Source organism: Phodopus roborovskii, unplaced genomic scaffold (assembly GCF_943737965.1).
Source record: "Phodopus roborovskii unplaced genomic scaffold, PHOROB, whole genome shotgun sequence".
In the NCBI taxonomy this organism is placed as follows: Eukaryota; Metazoa; Chordata; class Mammalia; order Rodentia; family Cricetidae; genus Phodopus; species Phodopus roborovskii.
Window position 1 is genome coordinate 1,983,100 of NW_026125397.1, and position 14,153 is coordinate 1,997,252.

The window sequence follows — 14,153 nt, forward strand, 5'->3', positions numbered from 1 at the left end:
ATCATGCATATGCAGCAAAGCATTCATAAAACCCTCAAGGACAGTGTTCAAAACACTTCCATATAGCTAGATAAAGTGTCTGGAAGATGGTCAGCTCAGAGGCCCAGACACCCCTGAGCCTCCAGGATGCTGAGCTGTATGTTGCTATCATCTGTATTACAATATCCTTTATAATAGAACAAATATGCTTCCCTGGGATCTATGGCTACTGAAGAAGAGGGGATACTTATGTCATCTGGTCATAAGAACCAAACAAAATCCACCTGGGGGTTTGAGACTGACATGGTATGGAGGCCTGAGTCCTGAACCCCAGTAATCTGATGCTGAACACCACTGTGGAGCTGAGCTCTTGTCATCTGTGTCTCTCTCCTTATTTCATTTCTCTACCTCATGAGTGTTTCAGCAGGAGTCTCCAGAGAGACCTAGTACCGCAGCAGTTCTCAACCTGCAGACTGAGACGCCTTTGGGGATTGCATACCAGATATCCTGCACATCAGATATTTATATTACAATTCATAGCAGTAGCAAAATTACAGTTATGAAGTGGCAATGACATAATTCCATGGCTGGGGGGTCACCACAGCATGAGGAGCTGTGTTAAAGGGTCGCAGCATTAGGAAGGTTGTGAACCACTGGTATAGGGCGAGAACCTTTCACACATGGATCTGGGTTCTGCGCCCATGCTTGAGTATCTCGTTCTCATCCACTGATTGCTTCATGGATGTGTGTGCAACTGCATCCGCTGCTGCATCGGGCTTGTACAAAGGTGATGGGAACACACTTAGCTTCTCGTGTCTATGCAGCAAACCTCCTGATTATTTTTCAGAAGTTATCTCTCTTTTCAAAGACTTTATCAAAGTCTTCATATTTTAGCCCTTTTCTCCCAACACTTATGAATAAAAAACATCAGAATTTGTTCTTAAATAATTTATTTTTTAAAGTTACAATTCTTTAATAAAACAATCTGAAGAAGTCCAAAAACAGTAGATTATCCTATGAAAGACAAGTAAATGTGCAAATTTCACAAACTTTCTATAATAAGTATAAATAATTTTATGGTTTCACATTAAGAATGAAAATATCAATAGACACAAAATATTAGATTATTAACTTTGAAAGAACTAATGAAAAAAAAAAAGACAGACATAAGTCAGGGAAAGATAGTATCAGATGAAGAAAAAAGGCTATGTAGAGTTACATATCACAACATCTTTAGGTACTGGGTTAGACCCCAGGATGTCAGCCCTTCCCTCTGGAGAAATGCATCTCCCTCCAAAGGCAAGTGCAAAGCACACAGAAAAGCTACAAACCAAATGCAGAAACCTCATCCTCATGGCTACTGGCTTTGCAGTCCCAAGGCTTGGATTCCTATCTAGTCTCCAAGGGCACACAGCATTTACACAGTAAGCAAAGGTCATGAAAGGCCACATATTTCTGTGTCCCTCCCTACTCCATCCTTATCTACTCTTCAAAGAGGTAGGATACTTGGAAGCATCTACAGAAGGCACATAACAATTTCTTCTTGGACAGCGAGGATAAGGAGCATCAGCTTCTACAGGCTTTATTCATAAAGCAATCCCTTCTTTCCTAGGGAGGCAACAAGTAGAGAGAGCAGACAACTGCCCACCACACCCCGAGGTCAGGAATTTGCCAGGTTCCTAGAACATGGCAGAAAGCAAGTATGTTATTCCAAGTGAATACTACAGAAGAAATCTTCATTTAAATAACGAAGTCCATAATAAATAAAGTAGAATGAGGCAGCTTGTCAATTTCACATAACAAACTGCATACACAGAGGCAACCTGACAACAACCAGAAAACAGGTTATTATTATTCAGTCTTCCTACTACCTCTGGGGCACCATTTCAATGTTTTAAAAAAACCTTCCTCATACATAATATAAGGGTATATTACATATGTACACACTCTGATATACACCTCTGTGCAAACTAATCTCTCTGGAACAGAAGACAATGATGACCAGCGGTGGCATGTCTTCCCCTAAGATGACTGCTGTCTAAAAGGTGTATGCATACAGTCAAGAGCAGCTTGTTTCGTCTCCATGTGAAGGGACATGTTCTGTTTCAGCAGCCTCAGGGTCACAGTCTGTGTGCGGCTCTGCTTGCCTGCACAACCTTGGGAACCAAGCAGGCAGGAGGGAAGCCCACTGACTGCAGATGTGCTCTGCCCACGTCTTTTTCCCTGAGCTTCCTCGAGCTTCTGGCGGAGGGCCTTGGTGCTCTGAGGATTCAGCTTTGGCTCTCTGAGAAAGGCTTCTGGGGGGGCGGAGGCAGTTAGGTGGCCTCAGGCTCTACCCCACCTGTCCATGTGCTTTGTTTCCTAGTTCCTGGCAGGTGGGCACAGGAACTGCTTGCCAGTCCTAGCATGCATTCCATGTCTAAAATCTCCCCGGACTTCTGGTAGATGAGCAGCAACGGCTTCAGGCTGAACCTAACATCATGCATTGCCGGTCGTGAGGTCTACTCTCAGCCTACCTGGACATAGTCTTGGTTACCAAACCCGAATGTCACAGCCATGATGAAGAGCTTGTCTTTCTTCCTTTGCTGAAAGATACTCGAAGCCACAGTCCCAGGGCCCAGGCTCCCTTGGCGCTCTGGCAGGGGTCTGGAGTACAGCACCACTCTGCCTGGCAGTTTGAGGCCCTGCTTGCCGGGCCAGTCCTCTTGCTTGCGCTTAGCCATACATCTGCTTGAACTGGAAGCACTCATTACAGTAACCATTACACTTGGCATTGCCGAAGTGATCGCAGGCAGGGGCCCGGCAGCGCTGTTTAGGGGGCTCTTCAGAAGTGGGGTCACCCCGGTTAGCCACAGAGCCCACTCGCTGGCTCAGGTGCTGACACTCCATGCATAGTTCCTCACTACGACAGGCCAGGATGTTCTTGCAGGAGGCACGGGCACACTTGGGCCTTGCAGCTCCCTGTGTGGTCCGGGCCATGTCTCTGCGCTGGCTGGATCTCTGTGTGGGAAGAACAAGAGAAGGGTGTTACGGTTCTCAGAATACCAGAGGGGGATTTCAAATAACAGGATGGATTCTCCAGAGGGCTTGACCTGACTGTGTGAGAGAGGCAGAAATGTGTAACTGAGAGTCCCCAGCTCCCCACCAACCCCACTGACCCAGGTCCAGGAAGCCCCCACCCCCATATGCCAGTGCTCAGGATAAAGGACTGTTTGAGAATTCTGCCTCTCCTTCAAATCAAAGACACCTCCTGGCTTGAGGATGCTCGAGGAGGCTTTGCTTAGGGTTGACTATTAGCCTTTCAGAATCAATTCTAAGTATGCTTAGGCTGTGCAGTACATCCAGCTCACGAGCCAAGGAAATGTGGCTGGTTTTTCCAGGCCGTCTTCCAGCAGACTTTTTAAAGGGACCTTTTTCATCATGAGGCCACAGCCTGTCTATCACAGATGGAGGTCCTGACACCAGAGAGGGCAAGCTCCACCAAACGTCTTACCAGTTGCTCTTCAGTCCTTTTTGCTTCATGAAACCTCTGGCTCTGAGCTTCGATGAAGCACTTCTGACAATATCCTTCGAACATGGTGCTCCCGAGGGTGCCGCACTCCCTGCCCAGGCATGGGACGCTGTTCTGTAACCTGGGGGCCGTGGAACCGGCTTTCCCAGAAGCAGCGACAAACTCTACGAAAGAGCAGATGCTAGTCAGTATCACATCTGCATTACCGTGCAAATGCAGACGCTGACATTAGACAAGAAACGGGTCCCCAGCATAGACAAGAACAGACTTAAACATGTACTTTGAGGCCGAACTTTCAGAAACTCAGCAAATAACATCGTTGGCTTAACAGATCTCTCACTTTGAACATGGGTCACTGATCAGAGAACAAAGCAACAGGCATTAACAGCCACTTGCCCTTTGAGTTAGAAATTCCTAAGCCACAGATGTTTTCCTGGTGGCAATAAATACTTCCTGTCTGTTGCTAACCTGCTTCAGACTATCTCACCAAAGATGCTGAAATCTTAACTTTACGTGGATAGCAGACACTCAATGGCCTTATTAAACCCAGCCCCACAGTCTGGTGTGGCATGATATGCCTAAAATCCAAGCGCTCAGGGGGAAGAATCAAATAGATTGCCAGGACTCTGAGGCCAGCCTGGCCTACACAGTGGGTTCATCCTGGGCTAGTATGAATTATATCTAGAGGGCACTTTTGACGCAGGGTACATGATAATGAAAGCTGATGTAATGAGATAATGACTATTGCTTTCGGGTACAACAGCAGAGCAATAGTGACTGTCCCCAAGCACAAGTCAACGAAAAGGCACAGTGAGATGGAATTGCTCTAACTGCTGGGAGAGGCTACTTTCTTGACATTCAAAGGCCCCTCTCTACGCAGTGACTACTTCAATAGGCAATCGATGATTTCACTCACGTTTATTTTCTCTGTATTCGATGAAGCACAGCGTGCAGAAGCCCTTGTTTTCTGGAGTCCCAAAATACATGCAGCCAGCTTTTCTGCACTTGCTTGTCCCCGCCCTGTCTCCTGGAGTCCGTGCTGCCTGGGAAAGGCAGCCAGAAGGGACGTCATTTCCAGTCCGGTGGCAAGAATGTGGGGTGAGACTTTGGATGAGTTGTGAGGGGTCAGACTTGGAGCGTTGGTGACAGGAGGGAAGGACACTGGAAGAGAGGCTGGAGGAGGGCTCTGCTTTGGTCCTTTTCAAACAAGTACTGCAGATGCCATTAAACGTCCGAGTGACATCCTGAAGGCAGGCTTGGCACTTACCAGGATCTGCAGTGTAGCTGGCATTAAACTGCTGCGTATTGTGGCAGCGCTCACAAAATCCATTATGCTGCACATTCAATGTAAAAGGGCAACCAGGGCTCCTGCACTTCATTGCCGTGGTCTCACTGAACAGAAAAAGGCTGGGTGCCGTGGGTGGGGCCGAATGAGGTCCTCCAGCTGTTTCCTCTGGGCTCCAGGTGGAGGTGCCAAGTCCTTCCTGGCCCAGCTTTGAGTTCAGCTTTGGGAGTTTGCTCTGGTTCTTTTGGCGCCTCTCTGAGCATTCATGACATAATGGTTGAGTGTTCACGGACATAAAAAAAGGACAGTTGGGCGTCTCACATTTTACATCCATGAGCGACAGCTGGGGCGTGGAAGGCTCCACAGGATTCGGTGCATGTGCCCCTCTCCTGCCCTGCTCATTGTTTTCCTGCCATTTCTTGTATTCATGCTGAACAAGTTCAAAGTAATCATCTACCAGATTTATTTCTTTGGGTAAATTAGCCTCATCCAACCTAAAAAGCAAGCAGGAAAATAAGTGGTGACTTCAAATAACACAAGACTTTACATCATGAGCTCCTAGAACACATTTCCAGAATGTAGTAGTCTATGGCACAAAAACCAGCACCAAAATGCAGGAGGCTTGTGACAGGCTGTGGCCCGATGCACTTCCTGTCCCGTTCTCAAGTGGAGAAGACAAATAGAAGGGCTGGAAAGATGGAGCACTGGCTACTCTTCCAGAGGACCCAGGTTCAATTCCCAGTACCCCCATGGCAGCTCATGACTAATGTAACTCCAGTCCCAGGGAATCTAGCACCCTCACATGCACAAGCATGCAGGCAAAACACCAATACATATGGACAAAATAACTCAATAAATAGATCTTAACAAAGCGCCAATCCGAGGAGACTGCTTACTTGGCAGCATTGATGAGGTGAGTGGTGCCGTGGTCCCAGCCTTGCACTGGGATCTCCATCACTATCAAGTACTCCTTGAGAAGCTTTTCCTTCATCTCATTTTCAGGGTCTGTCAAGAAGTGAACTTTTAAGTCTTCAAATCTTCCCCGATCTCTGTTAACAAGGGGAACAGCTCGGATTTCTGAAAGAAAAAAAAAAAAAAAAAAAAAAAAAACAATCGTATGAGTAAAATATGACCCTAGTAAATGATGCTGCGTGTAAGGTCACACGCTATGATTTGAACTTAAGGATACAGAAGTCATCATCCAGCCACACTTCAAAGCCAAACAGGAAGACAAAATGTGGTAAAGGCTAACATAAAACGCTTTGTTTCCAGGGAGTTCATAGAATGCCAAGGGGCCTGGCGCTGACAGACTTCTTAAATGGGGTCTCACTTGTGATTTTTGGATATTTATTGCAGCTGGAAGGCTGGGAAGTGATTTCAGCTCCTGCTTGGAGCACATACCTATGTGAACATACTGTGTTTTGATGTTATTGTCCTCTCACTTCTTTCAAAACCCTCTACCTTCTACTACTTCCATATCTTCTGCTGGGTAACCTTAAAAAAAATCTGGATTCCACACATGAGAGAAAAAAAAGTGTTGCTTTCCTGAGTCTATACTGTTATTGTTTTTAATACAATTATCTCCTGTTCCACCTTCTTTCTCTGCAAATGACAAAAATTCCCTTTTTTTCCCCTTATGGCTAAATAATTCCATCATGTATACATATCACAGTTTCCTCATCCATCCATCTGGTGATGGTCACCTAAGCTGATTTTATAACCATGGGAAGGAAACAGGAGATCTGAACTGGTTAAATTCAATGCCTCCTAGGCAGACTGACCTGCATTAGAATCTTGACTTTGTTGATGTCAAGCTAAGCAGGTCATTTCACCTTTTTGAGTTTCCATGGCCTCATCAATAAAATAAGACAACTCCTGCCAACATCTCACAGGGACGCTATGGGAATGAAATGAAGGAATGTTGCCTGGAGCACTTATCGAGGTGCTTATTATACATTAAGGTATCATAATAATAGCCAACCTGACAAACATGTATTTGCTGTATGCCAGACATGATACCGAGGCTCTGTGCACCTTGATTTGGCATGTAGTAACAATAACAGGGGTGGAGTATGCATATATGACTCCAACCTATGTTTACCATGCTGAAAGTACTTCCTAAGTCACACTCCAAGACATGCCGGAATGGTATGTTTACTGCTATTGTATTACTATGCCGTGTACAACACCAATCTGAAAATCTCAAATCTATAAATGTGACTGGATTTGGGAGCATTCAGGTTTCTGATTAGGGATGATGATATGATAAAGTCTATGTCAACATTCAGAAATATAAAAGACTCTGCAATCTGAAATGATATTGGTTCCAAGCACTTTACGTAAGAGCTCGTTAATCTCCTGATTAAGAACAGACTTAAATATAACAATTTCAGTTGGGAACAAAAGAGCAAGGCTGGGAACTCCAGGATCCAACAGGGTTATGAGTATGAACTGATGTTTTCTTACCAGGTCCACTGTCCTTCAATGTCACCAGGGGTACAAAGTGCTGGCTGTCATAGCCAAGGACAATGGGGTATCTGTAGCAATCCTGGGCAGGCCAGTGGAGAGGCAGGTAAATCCCACCCACTTTCAAAGGAGCAAAATTGGAACCCGACTCCAAGCTTCTTAGCATTTTGTCTGTTAAAGGGAAGAAAACCAAAATAAGACCCTGGGTGACTTTCATGAAGCTGTGGGGAGCCTGGGTTTCTCCTCAGTGCAAAAGCATCATGGCTTAAAAGCATCTGGAGAAACAAGGAGAAACGAGAAGGCACCTCACCTGAAATGACAATGATGGGTCTTCTAAGGATGTTGCTGAGGACAAATATGTGGATTTCTTCCAGGGAATTATACTGAAGTCCACTTCGGGTTGCAGGAGTGTCTGCTGATGCCATTTTTACCAAACTGTCCCATTCATCATCCCAGTTCTAAGGGGAGGAGAGATGAGAGGAAGGGAAGAAGGGATTAGCAAGCAAGTCACTCAGATGTCACTCTGCATTTGTCCCCATGAGAAACCCCATCCTTTTCCATCACTGAAACAATCATTTGGATGTTCATCCTCTCCCCAGTTCTGGTTTTCCTCCTTTATTTTTTTCTACTGCAGAGTGAACTCAAAGCTGATGGGAGATACAGACAGCATTTGCTTTCAGAAAAATTCCCTATCCAGGGCAGGGGGATAGCTCAGTGTTTGCCTAATAAGCACAGAGCCTTGGGTTTCTATCCAGCACCATGTAAAATCACATGGTGACACATGTCTGCAATCCTAACACTGTGGAGGTGGAGGCAGGAAGGTCATCTTCAGCTACATAACAAGGTTATTTTCTGCTACATAGAAGGTTCAAAGCCACCCTGAACTACATGATACTCTAGATCAGGAAAAACAAAACAAAATCTTGAGGTACATTCTTCCCTAGATTGGCCAGAAAAGCAGGAGTGCCCAAGGAAAGGCAATGGTTGGAAGACCTGCCATGCCAAAGAAATGCACAGCTAGGGCTCTGGTCACAAGCTGCAGCAGAGAGAGGCTAACTGGGGTTAATCCCACAGAACGATCTTGGTGTTTTCCATTAAGTATGCACTGCTCAGCTCAACTCATGTGACTTGTAAGTCATATGTTCCTCAGGGAACAGGGCCTGGCCCAGAGTATCCTTTGTCCGCCGTGGAGCTGTAGCATAAGAGCCAAACATACCCGTGTGTCGTAGCAAAGTCCCGTTTCCACAAATTCCTGAGATTTCAGAGACTCTAGTTGCCAGCGGAATTTAAAGTTCCGTGTGTCTGTCTCCTTCAGGGTGTTGCAGAGGGCCTTCCTCAGGACCAAGTCCGTATCCTGAACACCCCACATGTACTGACAAGCTGCATGCATGAGGCAATTTCCATCACCTGAGGACAGAAGGAAGCTGTGAGAAGCAAAGTTAAACAGCCCATAGTGAATGAATGCCCTGCAAAGGTTTCCTGGATAGATGAAGCCTACTGCTGGAGGACTGTGTGGCTGATTCTTAATGAAGGGCCAGCTGGTAACATAACATACAGCGATGGTAGATGTAAGCAAGAGACTTCTTTTTGTGCTTCCTTTTTAGGGGGAGAAGCCAGACGACCTCCATGGTAGCATGGCTCTGCCCCTGACTGGTTTGAGTGACTTTGGGACATTCCTTAGGTCTCTGATTCTTTGTGGAATCAGGGACCAGCTTATGAACTCTATAGTCCTTTCTTCTTATTAGTGTTTGGCTTGCTGGCTAAGGTCCTGACACTCCTGCTGTCTAGCTCTGAGGAAGGTTTCACACCCAGGACAGTATACACACCAGGAAGCCACTGTAGCTCTGTCTAAGATAGGGCTGGTCTGGCTATGACTCAATGGTAAATGACTTGGTCATTCCACTTTAGCTTTGGGCACCTGGGAGTTTCCTCTCCTAGCTTACCAAGTAGGATCGACAGTACCAAATGGTCTATAGCCTGCTGCAGGCCCTGCCCCAGCCTCTGGGGCATTATGAGAGCCTGCTTGTAAACAATTGTAAAGCCCATTTAAAAGAGTTAAAGGGCAGCTGGACAAGGTTGTGCATGCCTGTAATTCTAACATTTGGAAGGCAGAGTCAAGAAGGTAAGAAGGTCAAGGTCATCCTTAGCTCCAGAGTGAATTGAGAATTAGCTTGAACTACAGGAGACCCTGTCTCAATCAATTATCAGTCAATCAACAAACAATTAAAAAATAAAAGTTAAAAAGATATTAACACTAAAAATAATTCAGTGTTTGAGGCTGCATTTTGAGAAAAAGACAAGTTTAACTTTTCTTTCACTAATCTGTGACTTTTCCAGGATAAAAGTCACAACTGAACAGACTATTCTTTCAGTCTCTACTTTTATCTTCTTTACTTGCTGGACATCAAACACAGTGCCTCGTGAATGCTAGGCAAGTCTTTCCTCTACCAGAGTTACACTCAGGCTTTGAATGTATTCTTTTTCATGCCCAAAAGAATAAACATTTGGGAGGACAGTTTGATATAAAACTAGCCAATTCTTCATTCTCTTTTGGAAAGTATTACATATTTTTAATTTTAAAGAAAGCTAAAAGTGTAGGTGGTCTTTTTGTTTGTTTGTTTGTTTTACATTACTCTGTCAGTAAAGCAATAAAGCTTTTGAAATTCCATCAAATTCTAATTATGCTGAATCTGTAAACAACAACCTGTCAAACACATAGCCAGGCCCAGTATTCCTTCAGTGTGCATGCTTCAAACAGCTCGATGAACTAATGAACAGAAAAGTTCATTTGAGCCCAGAGTCAAGCCAAGGTGTGGCAAGGACTGCATTCTGTTGAAATTTCCCCTTTGCAAAATCTAGAGCAAAGATAAGGCTTTTTTTTTTTTTTTTTTTTTTCTTCTTCTTCTTCTTGGGCTTACTTTCAGTTCTTTATTGAGATGCACCAGTATAAAATTCCCTAAGTAACATGTGGAATTCCCCAGTGTGAAGATATTTGACTAGCAATTGAGCAACAGTTGTTGTACGTTTTGTTCTGGTGTGTAGACATTTAAACTGCGAACTGCACCCTGGACTTTCCAAGTGGGTGTGGTCAGGCTGAGCTGGAACAGGGCTACTCACTATACAAGTGAAATCGCAGCAGCCAATAGACGCTGGAATTTTCATGAAGTTTCAATTTTATGCCACCTACTCCCTTCCTCATTCACCGCAGTCTCATATCCTCAAACGCAGACTCCTGAATCACCCCCTCCCCACACAGACCTGCCTGTGAAGGAGCCTTCCTAAGAGGCAGGGTTTGTAAAAGGAGGATGCTAATAATAACCGAAGGGGCAGAAAAGAACTTGCCACCCCCCCCCCCAGATCTTTTCTTTCTTTTGCATAATTTTAAGAACTTTTCTTCAAAGCAGAAAGGTTAGGCTTCTGGGGCCCCAAATCCGTATTTTTCTTCAACATGTTAACAAAACACCTTTGCTTTTGTAGTTTTAGAGGTAGTATGAACCCTTTTGGTTTAAATGGCAAAGGAAGTTTTTAATATTCATACTGATTTCTTTCTTCTCCAGGAAATCAGATATTTCCTCCGTTAAGGAAATACTATATAATGTCTGGTAACACTGTGAATGGTGAGCAAGGTAAGGCTTTTCTTCTTCTACCCCATTTCTAATTCTCTCAACTCCGTCTCTCTTTTGCTAACAAAACGGGACATGGTGGAAACCACAAACTGTCAGGCATATAAGCCCCTTGATGACAAGTTAACATAATTATCTTCTTCGAGGCATCACTTGACTTAATGCCAAGAACAATGTAGATAATCACCGTCTCCAGTTTTCTTTTGACTCTATTTCTAAGAGTCTAAGCTTCATAAATATAGGGAAGATGTAGAGGTGATATACAAGAGTCCCCGGAATCAAAACAAACAAAAGCCCACATCAACCCATCACCAAGTTACTCAAGTCAAGAACAGCCGAAGTTAATGTAGCAATTAAGTTATTAAGTTAACGTTCCTAGCACCATCACTGCCAACAGGGATTTTCTCCTCTTGGATGTATTATTTTGACCCAGAGAATATAGTCACTGATACAAGAAAATGAGATTGTACTCTTACCAACACTGTATTTAATTGATCCCATACAATTTCTGTTCTTACAATAAATGTCTACACCCTAAAGGCAGAATTTCTATAACTGCATGAAACAATCATTGGCTGTTTCTGCACCATGTACTTAATCTTTCTCAAAGATTGTGATTTGAAAAAAAAATAAGACAGTAAAACCTGACACAGAAAAGAGTTATCAGTGGTAAAGGACTTCCCTTGATTGAATGCCAAGAGCAGTGTGAAGAGAAACTCTGTCTCTCATTAGCTTAGGCCGTGAACCTAGGCAAGAAAAGTAGAAACAAAAGCATCGCCTGTCCTCCTGTCCTTAACACCCACTTGCTTGTAAGTCTAGAAAATGCTGTCAACTCAGGAAGAGCAAGAACATCACAAGCATCTTTCTAATGACAGTGGCAAACAACTGTGACCCTGGCTCTCAGTGCTCTACTCTCTTTCAAATCCTTTCCATTCCAGCCAGTGAAGGCCATAGATGATTCGACCAATGTAAGCATTAGGAAGATTAATCCCCCAACTAGGGCATGGGGTTTAGAAATGCATTCGACAAGCCTTCACGTCCTCTCTCTAACACACTGGCACTCCTCTCTCTCTCTCTCTCTCTCTCTCTCTCTCTCTCTCTCTCTCTCTCTCTCTCTCTTCCTCCCTCTCTCACCCCCTCTCTCTCAGAAAACACCGTGAATAAAAACAGTCACCAACTGGATGTAATGATGCACACTTGCCATCCCAGCACTGGGAAGATGGAAGCAGAAAGAGCCAAAGTTCAAAACCAGCCTGAGTTATACAGTGAAACCCTGTCACCTTTCTCTTATGGAGTTTCTTTCTATAGGTGTCTGTCTAATGTCATTGAATGGGTAGCATCAGCAGAAGCACCCTCCCCACCCCCAGGTTAGTAGAAGGGTGCTAGAGAGGGGGCAAGCCTTACCATTGGTTTTCAAAGCCACGAGCTTCCTGACTTCTCGACACCAGTTGAGCTTCTTTTGGCTTTCCAAGGAAGCCTGGACGCTTCTGTCAATGAGCGCCTTGTGGATGATATCCCGGAACTGTGGGCAAAACTGACACGTTCTGAACATCTCCAGTGTGCACCGGTGCATGGTTTTAAAATGATGAATGATCCCATTGGTAGGTTTGAAGATATCTTCCGGGGTTCTCTCTCTTATCTTCACAGCTTTCCGCATATTGCTTAAATACAAAGCCTGAGGAAGGAGTTGCTCAGCCATGGTCCTCCTCAACAAAGCCTGAAGAGGAAGGGGAAAAGCCCATTCCGTTAGCCTGCCTTGAACATTGTTCCCATGTACCTGTCGGCAAGAAACCCCAGTGTTTGATCTTGTCATTACTCTTATCTGTAGGTAGAAGATCTTAGTCACTTCTACTCCCAGGACACGTAGCTGGCCCTGCAGGTTAACTCACACTGGACTGTTTTAAGTTACATCACTTTTAAAGATTAGTCTAAACAAGAAAGGGAGGCGGAGTGTGGGCAATGAGGAGGAGGGAATAACCCATGCTGCAGTAGTTTGTCAGGGAGCCAAGTCTGTCTGTCAGTGACAGGCCCTGCTCCACAAAGCCAACCTCAGATCACTGGGATGTCACCCAGGACCTCTGAATGTCAGTGCAGGGCTCACTGGAGTCCTACGTCTAGACTATAATTGGAGACCACCACCATTCTGTCCTTGCTCTCTAGCAGAACCCAAATCCAGGTCATTCAAACATCCCCTACTTGATGCTGCAAAGGCAGCAAACATTTGATGGAAATCCCATATGGCATCTAGCTGCCTGGTATTTCCTCTAAGGTACTGCCCCCCAAAGAAAAGTAATACATACTTGGTTAAGGAGTTTATGATATTTATAAAGAGTCAACACTGGATTGTTTATAATCGCCAACAAAATAAAGCCTATTTCTGGCAAGATGCTTTGCAATCTTAAGAGTAAATGAATGTCAGCTCTACTTCAGAGCCCTGTCACTGAACTTTACAACATGAGACAAAAATAGCAGAGTAATAATGAGATACCCCACACCTCCAGAAAAAAAAAAAAAAAAAAAAAAAAAAAAAGGCACCAGAGAGTCCCGTGGTTTCAACTCAACTGACAACCAACTTTTATTGCTGACATCCAGGTACCAATGCCTAAGACACTGTCCCTTCCTCTTCCTTCTCCTAGAAGGCCAAGCACAATCAAAGGTGGAGAAAATGAAATATGGAAGCAAATAGGAAAAGCATATCAGCCAAGCTACCACTTAGGAAAATGATGAGTAGCCACAGGACCACTGAAGCCATTTGTGCAAGGCTGTGCGCTGATGCATACGGTCATCCTTCCAGAGTGGGGCAATGCTGAGCCAGTTCTGCCTCACTGTCCCTATGGACCCTTAACAGGGCACTTGGCCACACCTGATTTCCTAGAAGACAACAATGGTGTAGAGCACCTAAGGAGTTTCACGGTAAAGCTTAATTCCACTCAGGCATCATGCTATCTGCCAAGACAAAACCACAAGGCAAAAAGGTGTGGTGACAGAAGACGATGAAGAAGACGAATAAGGAGGAGGAGGAAAAGAAGGAGAAGGAAAAGGAGGAGGAGAAGAAGAAATCTAGAGATTAGAGATTGGAGAAGGAACTCGAGTGGGTCCAGATTCTCTTATGCCTGATAAAATGGTCTAAAATCTTGTGCCCTGCTTGAAAGGGAGGGTCGTTACTGGATTTGCATTGGAATTCTTAATTTAAGGTCTAGAAGTCATTCTCTGTCTGATGCCAGTTATTCCTTGCAACTGCAATTAGGCAAAAACATTGCAGGAATGAGACAAAACTATACATACCACA

At 44.5% G+C, this 14,153-nt stretch overlaps 1 protein-coding gene across 1 annotated transcript; it reads right to left on the reverse strand.

The window, feature by feature from the left end:
- Positions 1–912: 912 nt before the first annotated feature.
- Positions 913–12,788, reverse strand: Tnfaip3 (TNF alpha induced protein 3). The gene is made up of 8 exons (XM_051175344.1): positions 12,269–12,788; positions 8,458–8,648; positions 7,552–7,699; positions 7,242–7,412; positions 5,672–5,852; positions 4,407–5,269; positions 3,473–3,654; positions 913–2,979 (listed from the first exon to the last, which is right to left on the reverse strand). The coding sequence occupies exons 1-8, from the start codon at positions 12,675–12,677 to the stop codon at positions 2,695–2,697; spliced, it is 2,430 nt and encodes an 809-aa protein (XP_051031301.1). The 5' UTR covers positions 12,678–12,788; the 3' UTR covers positions 913–2,694.
- Between the last annotated feature and the right edge of the window lie 1,365 nt (positions 12,789–14,153).